We start from the raw sequence: 18879 nt of genomic DNA, 5'->3' as shown, positions 1-18879 counted from the left end.
CAGGTCAACAATATATTAAAATTTTTGTATTTTAATATAAAGACTTGGTGTTCCACCAGGTTTCTGTTCTCTTCAATAACTAACTGAAGTATAATCAAATTCAGTGTTTTATCCTTGCTTCCAGCTCAGTAGTGTTTTCATCTTTTCATTTTGGGAATTCATATGACTTGATGACTTACAATGGCTGTACAAGTTTACTAAAAATAATGTGAATACTGCCAGATATTGGCAAGACACAGATAAATAGAAGGGATGAGACATGGAGGCAATCAAGGAACTTCTGTATCTGTATATATTGTATGTATTTATATAAGTCCTGCTTCTTTAGCCAGTTCCACTAGGAAGCATGATGATGGGGGAGATGATGTCACTAACTAAAATAACTTTTTCTTTGCACTAAAGCAGAGAAGTACAGAGTCTTCTGAGACTACAGCTTTCTTCTGAAGCTGAAACCAGGCCTTCAGAATGATGGTCAAGCCTGTGTCCCAGACTGGACTTAACAACCATCCAATCTAAGGACTATCCATCTTTGCCTCATCATTCCTTCTCTGTTGTCAATTTCTGACACTTTTTGTGACAACTTTAGGTCTTCTTTGGGACACCAGGAGAATATGAAAGCCATGGATTTATATATATTAGGAAAAATTTCTTTGCCAAAAGGGTTGTCAGGCACTGGAACAGGCTGCCCAGGGAAGTGGTTGAGTCACCATCCCTGGAGGTATTTAAAAGATGTGTAGATGTGGCACTTAGGGATGTGGTTTAGTGGTGAACTTGGCAGTGTTAGGTTGATGGTTGGACGTGATGATCTTAAAGGTGTTTTCCAACCCAAATTGTTCTATGATTCAATTTGAAAGACCTTTGAGTGCTGCTAGTAGTATTAGAAACAATAACAAACCCCATCCTTTCCTGCAGTAAAGCTTGTAGGATGCAGAAAGATCGCAGAAGAAATATTTTCAGTAGCATTCAATGTGAGGGAGAATCTGCTGCCTGTTATGTGGGATGGGAGGCCTACTGATGCTGCAAATCTGTCCTGCTTAACGCTGTGGACCCAGAGTTCCTGTCCTGCCGCCTGCTTGTAGCACAGCTGCCCCGTGCTTCTGTCCACTAGACAGCACAGAGGCCGTGCTGGGAGTTCACATGCATTTTTAGCAGCATTTGTTATGGAGGAACTCTGGCAGTTGAGGCCTTGTTTCAAGGGGAACCTGTCTTCCCTCTTATAATTTAGGGGCATTTAATTTTCAAATGCTCGGTCTCTTTCTTAACATAGTGAAGAAAATTGGCCCCTGATAAGCAAGTGGGAATGAAAAAAGAAATATTACAGGAATGTTATCTCTACCCCTCAAAGTACAAACTAAAGCTTGCCTAATTTAAAAAATGAGCACAAATAGTTTCATACATGTGCTTGAGTGGGCAAAATTTTTATGAGCACACACAGTTGATGTGCTTAGACATAAGGAAAGCATTCGGATGGTACTGTTTTTGCTTGTGAATATATGCGTGTGAAGTTCACAGGAAAAATTTTTATGTTTTGGAGGTTCTTTTTTTCTTTTTTTTTTTTTTTTTAAAGAAAAGCAGTTGCTGATAGAGTTTCCTTGATTTCTCCTCCTCTATTCCAGCGGGCAATAAGTAGTGAATAGATGTAAAATCTCTTATGTCTGGAAGGAGTGAAATTGGATTGTGATGTCAAAGTCATGGAATCTCTTCAGGTCAAGTCTTGTTTTAAAGAGCGGGGATTAATTGGGGTTTACTGCAGTTTTAACCAATCACTGGCAATGTGCTTAAAATAACCTAATCTTGGTCAGGCGATAAAAGGAAGCAGTAGTTAATTATTCATGTATTCTTTCATCTGCAGGCTTCATTCAGAACAAAAAGCAGAATTTTTCAATTAGCTGTTTTGATAATTCCTAAAAATACACACTGCGCAATATTAGCAGGTGCTTCAGGTTTTTTTTTCTTTTAGTTTTTAATTGATATGACTTGTCTGTTGCACTAAACAGTAAATCTATAGTGATGGGTTCTTGCCTGCCATCCCTCATTTCACACTGTAACTTCTGTTTATTGTTAATACTTGAAAAAAATGAAAAAGTTATGCCCAAAAGTATAAGTAAACCGAGAAAATATTTGGACTCATGAGTGATATGCTGTGTGGTATTTTACCTGGTGAAGCTGCTGATGCTCTATGAAGGTCAACATAGCAGAGTAATCAATACCAGCTGAGGATTATATTCCTCAGAAATGGCTACTCTCTTTCACCGTAATAAGTTCACCAAGAGGGAGAAGCCTCTTGTTCAAAGAATTTGGAATCAAGAAGCAAATGTTATAGCCTCTAACAGAGGAGGAGAGATAGCGTTCTTGCGTGCCATCATAAAAATATTGTAGTCATCGGCTTTTTTCAGGGTCTTTCCCATTTGCTGCTCTTCTGCTATTCTTCTTGAAAGTATTTCAGAGATTGTCCTAAATTGAAGCCAGATTTCAAAGAATATTGGTATAGTTCAGAGCCAGATAAGAATTTTATTGGCCTAAAGCCTTTTCTCCTTAGTCTTTATCCTTTTTTCAAGGGTCAGAGATATTGGTGTAAGCTCTACACCCTTAAATCATCATGTTCTCATCCAGCATTGAAAAAAGGGTCTGAGAAGATCCAACTGTAAGAGCCCAAAGATGGACTAAGAGCAGAGGATAGCGACAGGATGCAATGGCCCTGAGAAGCTATCTTTCAAGAAGGCACATGCAGGTGAAAATGTATCTACAACCTTAAGACATCTTTTCAAAGTGTTTTTTCTTAGATAAATAGCAAAAAGGCAGTGCCAGTATATTACTATGCTCCTGTAAACTTCTGTGAAGAAAAAGTTTAGCTTAATAAACATTCATAATGTTCTTCCTCACCTTTGCAAAAGCTCCCCCACCAATCAGCTGAACAAAAAAGACAAACTGAAAGAGAAAAGATTAACTCAGAATAGGTCCACGGTTCTCCCTGATTGTACTTGGTGGTAGTCATGCGTCATGCTAGAATCACAATACCCACATATTGCCTGACAACATCTTTGTGTTTTGTTTTGTTTCCCCTCTTCCTTCCCTGCTTCAGGTTTGCAGGACAACCCATGGTTTTGTGACTGTCGCATTTCAAAGCTAATTGAATTTTCCAAAATTGTGGACAACTCGGTTGTACTTCTTGATCCACTGGTTTCATGTAGTGGACCTGAAAGCCTGGCAGGAATCTTGTTCCAGAGAGCTGAGTTAGAGCAGTGTCTTAAACCATCTGTGATGACATCGGCAACAAAAATCACTTCCCCGCTGGGAAGCAACGTTCTGCTACGCTGTGATGCGACTGGCTACCCAACACCCCAACTTACTTGGACTAGGTCAGACAATATACCACTGAACTATACAGGTATAATTGCTCTTTTATAGGAAATGGGAAAGCCTGAAATTGTTGGGTGGCTTGTGCTTTGAGGCCATTATAATGAGTAACAATGGACCAGGTATTGCACCAAGCTGGCAATTGTATCCGTGCAACAGCCATTATGAAATTTTTGTCTGGGTCTTGGTCTGAACAGGTCCAACAGACTGTTTGGATTCCCAATGTGGTCTGTAATAAGAACAATGGGTGTGGAGGGGGGAAATGGGTGAAGTGGGGGAAGGATAAAGGAGAATGGAGGTTGGGATAGTTGGGCCCCAAGTCGGAAGCTGAAAAGCAGAAAAGAGAACTTGCTACTGGAATCTCCATTTTGGTTCAAAATGTTCATGTCAAAAAAGCTAGTGAGGCCATAACTGAGCCACTTAAAACTCAGCATTGTAAACACAGGATTTTCCAATATCATGTTTTCTATGTTATTTGCACATGTTTATTGGTTATTTGCAACATCCATCTTGAATGCTAAAGAGCCTGTGATTGTCTGATATCAATCTAGCTGCTATGATACTTATGCAGTAACTTCAATAGAAAAAATGTTTCTTGCTAATGCCAAGCAGTTATCTTAAATCGTAGGTCTGAAGAAGGTAATAGTCCAAAGTACTAAAATATCTTAAACCAAAGGTAATTTCCAAAAACGTTTTAAATGGCTAGTGTGTTCAGTGTCACTTGGAAGTCAGTGAGACTTGTATCTCCTAGTCACTTAGCAGTTTTAAGACATTTGATTTCTCTTTATGTGGTTTTGTTTTACTTAGTGAAACTGCAAATTATATTGTAATTCCTCCAGACATTCAACTCCATTTTCACCCAAGCTGAGCACTAATATAATACGATACTATACAATGTAATACTATACAATGCAATACTATACAATGCAATACAGCAAGGAGCTCCATAGTTTGTGTAGGTTTTTTTGTTTGGTTGGTTGTGGGTTTGGTTTTTTTTTTTTTGTTTTTTTGTTTTTTTTTTTTTTAAGTTTAATACATATGATTCCTTCTGGCAGAAATAACTTAAGGGAATAAGTAGTCTAATAACAGTTACTTTCTCTTTAGCTCCCTTTTATAATGTTTTACTCTTTGTATTTTCCTGTAGTAATTCAAGAAACACCTGGAGAGGGTGTCAGATGGTCCATAATAAGCTTGACAGGGATTTCGTACAAGGATGCAGGAGAATACAGGTGTAAAGCCAAGAACTTAGCAGGAATGTCAGAAGCTGCTGTTACTGTCACAGTGGTTGGTGTAGTTACTACAACTGTGTCACCACAGAAGTATGGAAGGAAGCAAGAGGCAGAGAGACAGAATACCACTCAGGAGGAATCCAAACAGGAACCTGAGAGGACCACCACACCTCTTCCCACCACACCGACCACCACAGCACTGGTTAGCACTGAAAGATCAACGAGCATCAGGTTTACTGACAAGAAGCAATTGAGGCCCGTGTTTGATGGAAAGAAAAATTCAAAGGCAGTGACAAATGGAAACAAAAAGCAGACTGGGGACATAAGCAAGAAAGGTGAGGAGACAAAGCAGACTGAGGAGATAAGCAAGAAAGGTGAGGATACTTCATTGAAAATAGCAAGTATGGATGAGCAAAATGTTACTGTAAAGAACCTAAGAGTGATCAGTGAAACTGATGAAAGAGTGACCTTAACTTGGAAAACTGTCAATGCCACAAGCAACTCCGCAGTGACTGTGTTATACTCAAAGTATGGCGAGAAAGATATGTTGCCTCTGAGCACCGATTCCAGCAAAAACAAAGTCACAATTGATGGTTTGCAACCTAGTACTCAATATATGGCATGCGTCTCACCCAAAGGAGTGCCGCCTACAGAAGAGCAGTGCATTATTTTCTCCACTGATAGGTTAAATGATGAAAGCAGCTCTCAGTTTTCTATTCTGATATTGGCCAGCAGTGCAGCATGTGTGGTTGTTTTACCTTTGATATTTTTCTTACTCTACAAAGTTTTAAAACTTCGTGTGAAACCGAAAACTGCAAAGGAAGCTGACCTTGCAAAAGAGACCTATGTGAAATTTGAAACGCTGTCTCTGAAGCCTCGAACAGTGAATGCAGGAGAGCAGCTCTGGGCGCGAAGGTACACAGATGAGTCGGAAAGACTTCTCCTTTGTTCTAGGTCAAGCATGGATTCTCAGATGACCTTCAAAAGTGAGGGCTCTAGGTCTGAGTATCTGTGTTGAACATGGGTGAGGGTGGAGGAGACGGAATATACAGTAGGTAAAATTAATCCAAAATGATGATACTGCATCTGGAAGCAGGTTGGTGCCAGGTGGTGGTCAGAATATAAATGCAGTCTACTGGAGGGTAGGGTGGTGGGTAGGAGGGAGAATAAAAGAAAAATGTTGTCTGTTTATTTTCTTTTTTATGTTTGTGACTTTGGATGTGAAGGAATGATGTTCTTCAAAAGATAAATACAGCATGAAATTGTTGCCTGGTTAGAGATCTTTTTTTTTTCTTTTCATTAAAACATCTTTCTGTTTTCTCTTCTCTCATTTTACTGTATGATGTGCTAGTTGCACGTATCAAACATTATTCACAACCTTCATAAAAAGTATGTACTTAATAGGAAAACGGTTTACTTCTATTGAGGTCAAAACTTTCTTTGAAAATACAAGTTTTCTTTTGACATCAGTGTGTGCTTTGAGATGTCATACAGCTGTTTGTGTCGTATCTTGGACTGGAAGTGATCTCAGGCCAATCAAGACTGAAGCTAGGTAGCCACAATTTATGGACTCTTGAGAGGTACGATACACATCGTATTGTCATTTTGCAGATGCTATGGCAAAGGAGCTTTTTTAGGATTCTGAAGCTCAGGTAAGATATCATGAGTAACTCTGTGAGAGATACTAGATATTAATAATGTTAATTTACATCAAATGATCTTATTGCGAAATCTCAGCCTTAGAATTTACTTGGATGCTTATGTCTATATACCTCAATTTCAGAAATCTCTACAGGAAATTTTGTGGTACTGTGTAATACAACACACAATCTTATATACCTGTGTGTTACATGGATATTGCACTATACTATGTACTACACTGTAGTAATATAATACATTTTGAGATACGGTAAGAGGAGGTCTTATCCTCAGATCATGCTGGATGTGTAATGGAGTTCAGTGAGGATAGTGAAAGTTAATTGTGAGCATGCTTCCCAGTGTTTAAAAAATCAGATATAAATATTGATAGTAATGATGAATGTAGATTTGCCTATTAATGATAATAATGGATTTTCTATTCTGAGACTGCTTTTTTTATTGCCTGAAGTAAACAACAGAGCTTTTATTTTTTTGGGTTCAGTTATTATGGTTAGGAGTATGAATGAATTGAGAACCACAGTTTTTCCTAAAAAATACAATTGCATTGTTTTCTTTCTGTGCCTAGGAGAACTGTTCGTTTTGCTAGGAAATTGGGAATCTTCTCTTTCCACAGGGAGAAATATTACTCAAAGCTACAAACCAAAGCTTAGTTAACTTTCAAATAGTGGCGTTTCTTGGTGTCACTAGTGTAAGATTAAATTTTGCCAGCTGGAATGCTGGAGAGCTTATCCTGTAAGGCGCAGCTTGGCAAGAGGAAAACACTTTGGGGAAAAAAACCCAACCCTCCAACATAAAATCATGGCAGAAAACTAATACATTGAAAAATCCTCCATAGCATCTACATGATGGTGCTCAATGGTCAGGGGTAATAGAATGAGTATTTGAGACCATGGGAGCTGTAGTAAGGAAGCAGGTGAGATGTTCAAGAGTGCAAAATTAGCTTACCTGCTTATGCTTTTAGAATTAACCTGGGTGTTCCTTTCTGTGTTACTAGTATGCAGGGTTAAAAGTGATCTTTCTTCCTTTTTCTATGGATAATTTTGATTGCAGTGAAAATGTTTTTAGTTTTCTGAGCAGAATATTTTTATTTTGGTGTGGTTTTTTTTTTTAAATTTGGGATTTTTTTAGGAAAAGCAAATTCTTTTTGTGTCAAAACCAAGGTTCATCTGACAAGCAGTTTATAATAAACTACATTTTTAACAGGACCTGAAGTATTATAATATTTGCCTTCTACTTTCCATATAGACAGTGTAGCCAGTAGTTATTGCTGAAGGTATTTCCAATTAAAAACACCATGTTTGTCTTTAATGAGAGGAATTATTTTAACATTTGGTTTTTAATTCCTGGAAAATATTTGATGTCAGGTTTCAAAGCTTTGCAAGAAACTTGAATCTAATTCTGAAGTTCAAAAGTGCTGTCACCTGACTTGTAGGTGATACATCAATATATTGGACTGAGGTGGTGCAAAGCTCGTTTGAGAGAGCTCACTTGCAAATCTGAAACCTTTTGGTTTGACTAATCCTTGTGGAATTAGCATGTCCTAACGTTAGAAATTAATCTCTATGACCACGTGCGCTATCAGTATATCAAAGATGGAATGTATTATAAAGGGCGTGTTCTTTCAAGAAAACATGAGATGCATTATCTTTTCCACAATTCTTGAGACAACAGAGTTGTGTAATGCAGACATGCTTCCGTAGCTCATCTTAAAACAGCAAATTTGCTGGGGAATGTTGATAGGAATTTGATATAAACGCCAAATCACACAATAAAGACATGTGCCCTGCAGCACCCGGTATTGGTTTAGTTAAAGAGCTGAAGAAACACTTCTGGTAACAGATGCAAATTGTTAATATTAATGATAGAATCATTGAGATAGATTTTGTTGCCCTTAATCGATTTGTATAATATCTTCTGAAATGCAATACTGAATCAGTCATCACTATGAACAGATCTATGCTTGCTCAGTAGGGGAATTTGAGAGGATTTAACCAATGCTTATGTATCACCTTTCATATATTTTACACTTTGTTAGCTCAATTCATCCTGCATTTCACCAAAAAGGTTAGACTTTTTTTTTTATACATTACCTACAATGGGTGTGTCAAAATTGGATGGTTAATGAAATAGCTGAGTAATGTGAGCTGAATTCCAAATAGACCTAATTTTTACTTGAAGGTTTAGTGGGCCTCAGCACTTGTCATAGTTAACCACGATCCTGGCTTCAACGTGCACTTACTAAGCCAAACTTTAGGCATCCATGCATCTATTTAGTCCTTGCCAGTGCTCACAGTGGACTTTGTATTCCTTGCACTATCATCAGATTCTTGTACTTTTCTCAGGCAGGGTATTAAGAGAGAAAACTCTTTTGTGTGTACCACGAAAATATTTGTAATAGCAAAATCATCCAGACTTGGGCTATATCTAAGAGGCTAAACAAAGGACATTTAAAACTCATTACCTTTTCAAAGAAGTAATTAAAATAGAAGTTGTTTTGATGTGAAAATAAAAGATTGTTTTTATACGTGACCGCGTGTTTGCGTGACCTTTCATCTTTGTTTATAGCTTTAGACAGTATGTGATGAGTGTAGCTCTGGGGACAAGAGGAAATCTGAGAAGAAATGAGAGAAAATACAAAAAGAAGGCTGAGAAACAATATCCGAGAGCATGCTGGGTCAGCGTACCACAAAGCCTTTTGTCTGCAGTTCTGCTATGTACATGCCAAGGGTGCTGGGGTCTCTGCAGACAGGGAGCAATATAAAGGATGGATGAAGATACTGCCAGCTTATTGCAATGAGTGGGGCTCTATGCGTGCCCAGCTTCGACAAGGTGGGGGCAGCTATAAAATCGGAGCGTGGAACAAAAGCACTAGGGGAATTTGAAGAAAGTACTTGAAGCTGATCTTGAAGCCTGCCTATGTCCCAATGAAAGTTGTGAGACCTTTTTGATGAACACTGCCTATAAACTGAAAAGGGGAGAGTGAGTAGTTTTTGCATTTATTGCAAGAAAGAGGGATATGCATCAGTAGCAATTCTGGCCAGGGCGTGAATCCTAGACATAATGTGCTACAATAGTCCATTGTGATCTGTGATTTTCTTTGAAAAACAACCAATTTGTTACATTTGTGGCTGGGAGGTAGACCAACTCGAATTTCCTTCGTAAGCCCAGATGAGATTTCAAAATGAACATTTCTTCAATTACCTAACTGGGTGTAGATTGAAAACATGCTGAACTGCATGCCTTCTCTCACAGAACTCAATGCGTTGGTCTAGGTGTTATAGTCAGCCACAGAAGCTGCAGGCCAGCACTGTCGCTTCCCTTTGTTGAAAATGAGAAGTTTTCAATAGAATAGGTGCTTTCTGTTTTCTTGTTAAATCGCTGAAAAAATTTTCCTCTGAATTTCAGAAGGTCAAAATTCACATCGGAATGGAGGCATGTGTCATTTTTATAAACTATATTTTATAAATCTGAAAGGCTCCCTTGCTAAACAGTGGCAAAATCAAGCTGAAATATCAGTCTGAAACAGCCTAGAGCAAGGAGACAATTCTTTTTACAAAGCTGTGTATGTATGCCCGTCAGTGTTCAGGACGGGCATCTTTTCAATTAATAAGGCAGAAAGCAACTATAAGCAAAAGGATATTGTCTTTCACAAGACCTAAGTAGAAGAGAGACCCTTTTTTCCGAGTTTCTGTTTTTTTATGAAATAACATCCTAACCTTGTGTTTAGAAAAGAATGTGAAGTTGCTGCAATTATTGCAGCGAGTTCAGTAGCGCTTGTCAGGTATGTATTTTAAATATATTTCATCTCACTTAAGGTCTGGTATTTTTGAAAGACACTTGATAAGCTTAAGAGTGTTGTGAAAGGAGTTGACTGTACAAAAAAACTGTAACATTAACCTCTCATAATAGTGGAATGCCAGTTTACCAACTATGAGTGAATTTCTGTGTTTTGGAGAAGATACTCCGAAAAGAAAATACTTTATTCTAAAATGCGATGCGTAATCAAATATTTGGCACATCTTTTTAAGGAGGAGTCAAAGGAATTTGGTAGTGGTGTGGGGTATTGTTTTGTTATTTATGGAACTAAGGTGACTGAGAAAGGACTTGGTGAAACACTTCGTGTTCAGAGAAGGCTAAAATAGAATGTGTTTTGTTCTTAATACAGGAGAAAGGAGCTTTATGTATGTGTGTATTGGGGGCAGGAATAGAGTATTCCAGTGTTACCTCAGGCAGAGTTCAAGTAGTTTCTTCTGAGGCTTCTGGTTCGGGCTGCTGGTACTTGAGACATGCTACTGGACTAGATGAAAAGTAAGAACAATCCAAAATGACAATGAGTAGTAGGTTCAGTGCAACTAGAATTTAAATTCGATGGGTTACTTGTTCAGTCAACTAAATAAGAGCTTTATTTATATATTTTTAGTCTTTTCATTCATTTAGACATACAGTTTTAGGAAACCTTTAGAGTCCTCAAGCAGCTGTTTCTCTAATCCTTCAAAAAGTAGATTCATAAACAAATCTCCAGGTCATGTTCTTGTTTAACTCTATCTCCCTTATTCTTTCCAGTTTAATACTGTTTTTGAAAACAGGAACAAAACAGTATGTATAGCCTGCTTTGTAATATTTTCCAGTCTCTAAAACAATTACGCCTTTGTTGAAGAAAAAGGAAATTAAGTCCAATACCCATAAGTACCTTTTTTTTGTAAGAACCTGATTTAATTAATGATGCTGAAGTCTAATGCCATGGGCTGATCGGATTCGACTTCTGAGTCATGTGTCTTGAATTTTATGCTGCTAAGATTTGGCCAAACCTTTGAGCCTCCAAAAATAACTTGTACCAATTATATTTTTTGTATCATAGCCTGGTCCCTGGTGTTTAAGATCATGTGGAAGTTAAATCACAGAGGGGGAAAGAGGACAATATAAGAGTAATAATAAAAGAGTATAACAAGTTATGGAGCATGGCAAATTAAATTCTGAGTAATATTACTTTCTCTCTTAATGTTACTTTTCTCTTTTCTTTGTCTTTTAAGTTTTATCCTTACTTGACTTTGGATAGAGCCTTATTCTATGTTAGACTAATCCTGCAGTGTACTGCTAGCTTCAGATTACACATGAATGACATTATCCATGGGTATTTTTCCAGAGCATGCTCTCAGGTCTTGAGCAACCTGTTCTGTTTCCTGACTGATTGGTTTAAAAAAGAAAAATACTTGATATTTCTTGTTCTTTGGCATAGAAGTGACATGGTGGAGTGATTTCCTTCCTGCTTCAGCAGGAGTGTGAATGCAGGAATCATAACACTCCTGCTTGTTCTGGGACTCAAACTTCATAGCTGAGGATCACTTACAACTTGCAATTGTAGTGTTTGCTGTCATGCCTGTGTTGCATCAATATCCACAAGACACTCAGTTCTCGGAATTCTGTGCCAATCATGAGCCTAAAATGATTTTTTAGTAGAAGATTGCCCCAAATTATTTCTCAACGTCAGGAAAGAATCTCTCTAGAATGGCGGAGGCACATTTTCGTGCACAAAAGTGCTGTTTATGTGTTCCTCAGCTTGCTTGAGCATTCTTTACCCTTTGACAGAGGAGCAGACATTCCCTTTGGATAGGGTAATCAGCAGCAGAAACAATGCAAGCCACGTTTTTCACAAACCAGAAAAATAACGGTCTTTGTTCCGGTCAGGCACAATGATTGAATAGACATTATGTCCAATATCTGTATGAGCTATGTCTTTGAAACTGTAGCGGGGACTTCATGAGGAGAGGTAACTAGTAAAGTTCCTTGTCTATTGATAGAAAAAAGTGACATTTTCTTGTGTCTTTAACAATGACTTAGCTCTCCAGACTGCCTGAATGTGAATTGGTACAGACAAAAGTTCAGCCAGTCACAAGATCATTAAGTTTTCAGTTTCTTACTACTGAAGATTCACATAGAAATGAAGTCCGGATCAAAAGATATGAGAGGAAAAAATGGTGATTCTTAAAGCTTATTAACTTTTGTAAAGAAATTGGAAGAATGGTCATGAAAATTCTTTTAAGAGTTGATCAGCCGAAAAAATTATGCCAGAAAAAGGAATAATGGTTAAACAATTGCTCTGTGGTTTTTTTTGTTTTTTTTTTTTTTTTTTGTTTTAATAAAAGACTGGAAAGGCCGAGAATCAGCAGATAGACATTTGGAAAGGCGCTCAGGACAAGCAGAACACATAAATGGTAGTTTGGTGGCTGGGGCACGAAACAAGAATTTTGAGTATAACTATTTATATGCAAGTCTGCCTTGGAAAGGAGCATTAAATTGGCAACCTGATCAAACACAGATTCTAAACAAGCAAAAAGGCTGTGGTGAAGGGGAATGCATGAGTAGCAAAGAAGAAATTCCTACAGGAAACACGGAAGATTAAGGAGCGATGTGATTGACACCTTTGCCATCAAAGGAGTCTAACTGTACTGTAAAAATGAGATGGGCCACATGTTAAGTGAGGAAAGCTGGGACAGTATTTGATGGTAACTGCCAGCTAGAAAGATAGCTGGAGTGAATTTGGGCAGCACTGTTTGAGTTACTTTCAGTCTTACTGAGAAGAATACTGAAACAGAAGGGAGAAATAAACTATGAAGATGATGTACTTGTATAGGGTCTGTTATAGTCAAAACATATCCTTGCATATCTTTCTGATCCTTTGCATTTATAGGAAGCTCTGGGCAGAATGAACTGACGAAACTTTAACTATAGGAAGCCCATTACAGTGCAAATAACTTGTGATTCATCAAAAGGGCAGAGGGACGGGCCTGGAGGAAGTGGAAGTCAAATGCCACCACCTAAAAATATATCTGAAATGATGAAGTTTCTTCCTCTGATGAATATTTGGAGTAAATGCCACAAAAGGCCATGCTCTTTATGAACTGTGTGATGCCAACCTTGCGTGGGCTGAGGATAAAACATAGGAATGGGTTCTGAAAAGATGCTCTAAATAACTTATTGACCACATCCTGGGAACTGGCATTTGTTGACGTTTCTAAGCCCGCAGCCGTTTCAGCAAATGCCGGTAGCTGAAGACTTAATGGAGTGGTACTCCAGTTACAGTGAGATGAATCCTGTCACAGGCTTCAGGCAGCTTTCAGATGCCAAGAATAAGTATGCACAAATAGCCAGAGTGTCTGGTGAGAGGTTGGGCCATGGGAGAGATTCAGAAGATGCTACCACATCTTGGTAATTTCAGCAAACTGTCAGGTAGACTGTAAGCCACCTGCGGTATTGATAAAATAGTCATAGTCAAAGTGCCCCTTACTTAATGTGTTTCAAACCTATCTCAAAAAATTATTATACCAGGCAAGTCCCTAAGGATGACTGGCCATCCAATTAAGGAAACCACAGATGATTTGAAGTTTTCAGCATGGTAAAGGAGCCTGTGAAGATGCAAACGAATGGCCTCCTTTCACCACTGTACAAACCTGGTGTGTGTAAGTAACTATTGATGGCCACAGACAGACAAAAACTATCCATGTTTTTTTTTGAGTTGGCCTCAACAGCCATCGGTGACCCGTGTTCTGCCTAGCACTTTTGTGCAAGAGAGGGGAGCTTTTTGTTTATGTGCGGCAGTTTTGTAGCCGTTCCACCATCCTCAAAGGTCATCGGTTTATGAGAAAGGGCCCTGCCAGGTGCCATAAAGTTGCCACTTACAGAGCTCAACATATCCACTGCCTAAGGTAAAGTGACTGCCATTTCCAATGTACCATGCCATTTCCTTCTTTGGTGTTGGCTGACTACTTTTTCTAGTTTTGCGGAAATGCTGTCTCTCAGCTGCAATTCAGCTGGTCACAGAAAAGCAATTGCTTTGGGTTCAGCGCTCCGATCTCAAGAGTTATACTTCAAGCTCTAACCACTTTGCCCGAGCACTGATTACCAAGAGGTTTGCTGCGTCAAAAAGACTTGGTTTTCTTCTTCTAAGCTACTGAGTAGTGACCACATTACTTCTAAGAATAGTCCAGTTTGTTAGTCAGGAGAAACTCTGACAATGTTGCCGGTAAATTTTCATAGTAAGTTGACCTGTATTAAACATGTGAAGCTAAGATATGGCAGTCTCTTCCTGTCTGCACGGTTGCCGGAATTAAGCAATAGGCTGCCTATGGCAGGGGGGTTGGAACTCGATGATCTTCAAGGACCCTTCCAACCTAAGCCATTCTATGATGGATCTTCATAAAACCAGTGATGTGTAACATGCTTATGGTCATTTATTCATTGTGGGTGCAGCTGTAGCAAGAGTTCTCAACAGCCATGCAGTGGTACAGGCAAACCATTCAGCCTTACTTACAATGCTTTCCTCTCTTGAATTGTTCTGCACTTAATAGATTGTTCTTCTTCATCGTACAACAAAAACAGTAGTAGTAGCTGAATACTTGATCCCCAGACCACTATGTCTGTAAGACTTTTTAATAACTGATCATTTCTGAAGGTATAATTGCTTTGTTGTGTAGTTGTGAACAGGTGCCTGTTATTGGCAGTAGAGGAAAAGGAATGTTGATGTCAAATACTGGTTAACGTTTGCCGCTGGAACCTCCGGTAGACTTAAGATTGATAAAAGAAATGTCCATTTCATATGCTCACGCAATGGCAACTTGTGTTTGGGATAGATGTAAAAGTGCATAGCATGAAAACCACATCCTGAAGCCTTAATCATATTGTCTTCTTATTTTGCCTTTACTTTTATTAATATTTTCTAAAATATTAGAAGTATTCTTCAATATTTCTCTTATTTCTGAGTATCAGGCCTAAGTTAAATTACACAGGTTTAAAAAAAATACTGGAGAGCATATGATAGAGATATTCTCTTACCTAAGGACCTAATCTCTTTTGGTTTCTGTGGGAGAAAAAAAGAAATGTACTTATTTAAATCTGTGTTGGTGGCTAAGACAAGAATCTGTCCCTTCCATAAGACAGGCCTAGTCCAATGTTTTTAACGCAGTCAATGGGAGCTCGGGATTGACTGCAGTGAGCTCAGGATCAGTTTCTCCTTCATGCCTGGAAGCAAAGAGCTGTCACTCTGGGTATTTGATCCTGGAACGTGAAGATGCGCCTGCGATCCAACAACATTCGAGGAGAGTCCCCGCCCTGGGTCCGCATGTTTTGCAGCGATGGGAGGCTCTAAGCACTGAGAATTTATGCAGGAATGAGTGTCTTTGACTTCTACACCAACATACATAAGGTAGGTCCTTCTATAAGTCTCTCCAGGAATATATGGATCATATTAGAATTTTACTGTTTGGCCCAGATATTCTAGGTATTTAGGTTTCTTCTTATGACATGTTCTGCCTTGCCTGTCAGCCCAGTTCTAAATAAGGCAGTCAAACTCAAACGTGCAAATGGAGAGGTTTCTTTAGCATTGGGAAATATATGCAAACTCTCAGAATAGATTTCCCATGCCCCTCTCCCCTTACTAGAGTCTTGTTTCATTTTGGAAAACTGGGCATCTATGGCTAATTTTCAAAGCGTTGCCCAAGAGGTACACCAAACCCTCTCCCACGGGCATTGCTGAGCAGGACTTGGGTGGGTACTCCCTTTCATGATTTTGTCCTAATGCCCAGTTGACCTTAACTGCAATAGGATTGTAATACAGAATGGTCCTAAAGTAGCCTAGTTTTTAATAAAAATGCTATGATAGGTTGGGGTGTATCTTATAGATGGTAGTTTTGGATTAGCTACTGTGTTTGTTATTATTGTGGTTTTAGTTTGGTAACTTGTGAAGCGGCTTGAGAATGTGAAGCATTTTTTTACATAGTCTATAAGGCAGTGAGTTCAGAAATGCTCTGTCATTAGTTTAAGCTAGCTGGTGTATTCCTGCCGATGTCGTGTGTTAGTCCTAGTAAAGTCGCAGAAGGCTTCTGTGTATTTTATCTCGCAACACTAATAGGAATTTTATTATAATAAATTAGTTTGCACTTTGAGAAACAAAAGTTTCTACAATATAGTGCAATGATTTTTGGTAGAAATTAAGTATAGACATTAATATATCTCCTTTGAAGGAAGTGTATCTTTTCTGTGCTTTTCTGCATAGAAGTAAACTTATATTGCATTCTGAGAGTAACAAATGATATTTAAAAGTTTTTGGTGCTTTGCAACACCAATTGGGAAGAAGATTGAGTTTTATTTCTCATGTAACTAGTGTAAAAACCCAAATTAATTTTCTCTTTGTCCTTCTATTTTGTGGCCTAATTTGTTCTCTCTATGTGATCTTAGCAGTAATAAATTAACAATTACTTTGCAATTTTGAATACTACCTTACATACAAAGATCTCAGTGCATTTCGTAACAGCTATTAAATTAAGTAACCCTCCTTCACGCAAAAGGGAAGTATTGATCCTTTTTACTAAATAAAGGTGAACAGCGAGGTGCAGAGACCTTGCGCAGTATGCCAACCTCATGCAGAAAGCCTGTGGCAGGGATGTAGATGGAATGAAGGAACCTTTTAACATGATGTGCCTGGGGCTATAGCAGCCACAGAACTTGTCGGTGCGTCCGTAGACATTTTGATTTACAAAGTCTAACTGTGCTTTTCCTGGTCTGTCAGTTGACAGCCTGGAGTAAGGCAAAGGCTGTGCCAATCAATATACGCTGGCAACTGTAAAGGAGGTAGCTATATCCTTCCGCAATCTGTTCGTTCACCCTTCAGCTAGGCAGACGTTGCTCGGTGCCATGCAGCCGAGTAGACATTTTGTAAGAATGTACGTGACTGTTAGTGACCACTGTTCTTGCTGTTTGTTTGCTGGTGATACAATCACTTGTACGCTGCTCTGTTTCAAAATGATTTCCCCTGGTCCTTAACGCTTAACCCAGTGTTTAGTACTTGCTTCATCAGTCCTTGAGACCAAACCTTTGTTGCATTGTTTCCTTTTCTTCAAAAACACGGTGAGAATAATACTATTTCTGACTCCCACAGGTAACCTCAGGGAATTCCTGTAGCACTGTAGCGTTTTAGAGGGCTCCAGGGGCAAAGGGACTACTGCAGAGCACTGTGTCTCCCCTTTCTGAAATCACCACCGACGCTGGAGTCTGAACTGGAGCCTCCGTATTCACACTCCCGCCAGCAATACAGGATCTGCCTGAAGCTTTGGGGAATGCAGAACGGTTACCTAAAAGTTAAATATAATGTGTGCTATTGCTTGTACTTGGTACGCCTGCCTTTTCCCCCACCGCTCCTCTCTCCTCGTCCCTGTCTAGATGGAGAATTGACAGCTGTGGCCTCGAGCAGGGTGTGTTTGGTAGCTGCAGGATTTGGATGCCAAGTTCGGGGATATCGTTCTCACAGTGGCATTTGGGTCTGCGATAGGCTCTGGCATTGAGCTGCCTGCAGCTGTGAGGCTCTCTCTTGAGGTGGTGTCGGGTCAAGCTGCCTCCTCCATGGCAGAGCCCCTTGCTGATCACTTGCCACTTTCTGTACCAGCTACTTCCTGATATGGTATAAGAAATCCGCTTGCAGGGTGGGGACCAGGGAAAATCAGGCCACTGCGGGTAGGGTCTGACAACCATATATTGTTTAACTTCAGATCTGTACTGTGCCTGTAAAATTCTCTCACACATTAAACGCCATCACATGAAAAATTTGTGCTTCTAGGGCAAGCTTACTTTCAGCAAGGCCTAGGCAAATTCTTCAGGAGACTCTCAGTGCTCAAATATTTATTAATTAGGACATATTTGCTTCTGGAGATCTCTTGAGTCTGTTCTATAAATCGTAGGGAAATAAACATTTCCAGCAGTTAGCAATGTATTTTATTACACCCACTCCTGGTTGCCCACCGATGCGCTTGCGAATCCCTCTGGCACCAGCTGTATGGCCACGTACAGAAAAATGTTAAATTTCCAGGGAGAGAGTGTGGCTTGAGCGTGCTCGGGAAGTCGTCGCCTCCTTCAAAGCTTTCGAGCCTGGCAGCACTGGGAGCATCCTGCAGTCTGCTCACAGGAGCTCAGTACCAGGCACTGACGACGTCTCTGGGAATTCCTGTCTTTTGAGTTCATCTCAGCTGTTTTGCAGTGGAAAGCTGACTTTAACAATGCCCGTTTCTATTTCTACTCCTATTTATTGTCCACCTTGTTTGATTCTGCCTTTGTGATGTGATACACAGATGTCAGCTTATGCAGGTGTGCGTTTGTGTAGGTATGCCAAACTGGTGTAATAGGCGCCCCAGGTGAAATGGGGTTAATCTGACAAAGTGAATTAAATTGGTAAACGCAGTGATTCTGTTCTACATAGCCAATGAGGCAGCTGAAGAACAAAACCATGAAATGTTCCCTGGTGTTTATTTTCTAAAACACGTCATGGTCACAAGAAGAATGAACCATCGGAAAAGGTCTGTCATGCAGAGACAAAAGGTGACTGAAAAATTATTATTTTAATTATTCATCTTCCCAGCCCAGAAGTCATGGGATAAAAAGAGTAAAAGATGCAGTACCTGCGACAGATGGACGCCAAATAAGAACCTATGGTCTCATATTTAAAATTCTGATCTCTTACTGGTATCAGTGGAAATGGTGAGTTCTCAGCAACCCTGAAAATTAGTGAAATCAGATTTCAGACAGTGCCTTTGTTCCGAGAGATCCATTTGAGTGGCTGTTGTAATACGTGTTGTAACACTAGAAATAATTT

General features: G+C 39.3%; 1 protein-coding gene across 1 annotated transcript in view; it reads left to right on the top strand.

The window, feature by feature from the left end:
* LRIT3 (leucine rich repeat, Ig-like and transmembrane domains 3) overlaps positions 1-5604 on the top strand; it is a gene marked incomplete at both ends in the record, with an annotated part of 11230 nt that extends 5626 nt beyond the window's left edge. The window contains 2 exons of the mRNA XM_082482887.1: positions 3083-3388; positions 4502-5604. Coding sequence (XP_082339013.1) covers positions 3083-3388; positions 4502-5604 — 1409 coding nt within the window. The remainder of the gene's footprint in view (positions 1-3082; positions 3389-4501) is intronic.
* Positions 5605-18879: the final 13275 nt, after the last annotated feature.

The sequence above is a fragment of the Vanellus vanellus genome (genome assembly GCF_965231255.1).
Source record: "Vanellus vanellus genome assembly, chromosome: 4".
In the NCBI taxonomy this organism is placed as follows: Eukaryota; Metazoa; Chordata; class Aves; order Charadriiformes; family Charadriidae; genus Vanellus; species Vanellus vanellus.
Note: the sequence above shows the minus strand (reverse complement) of the source record. Positions and strands in the feature narration are given on the sequence as shown.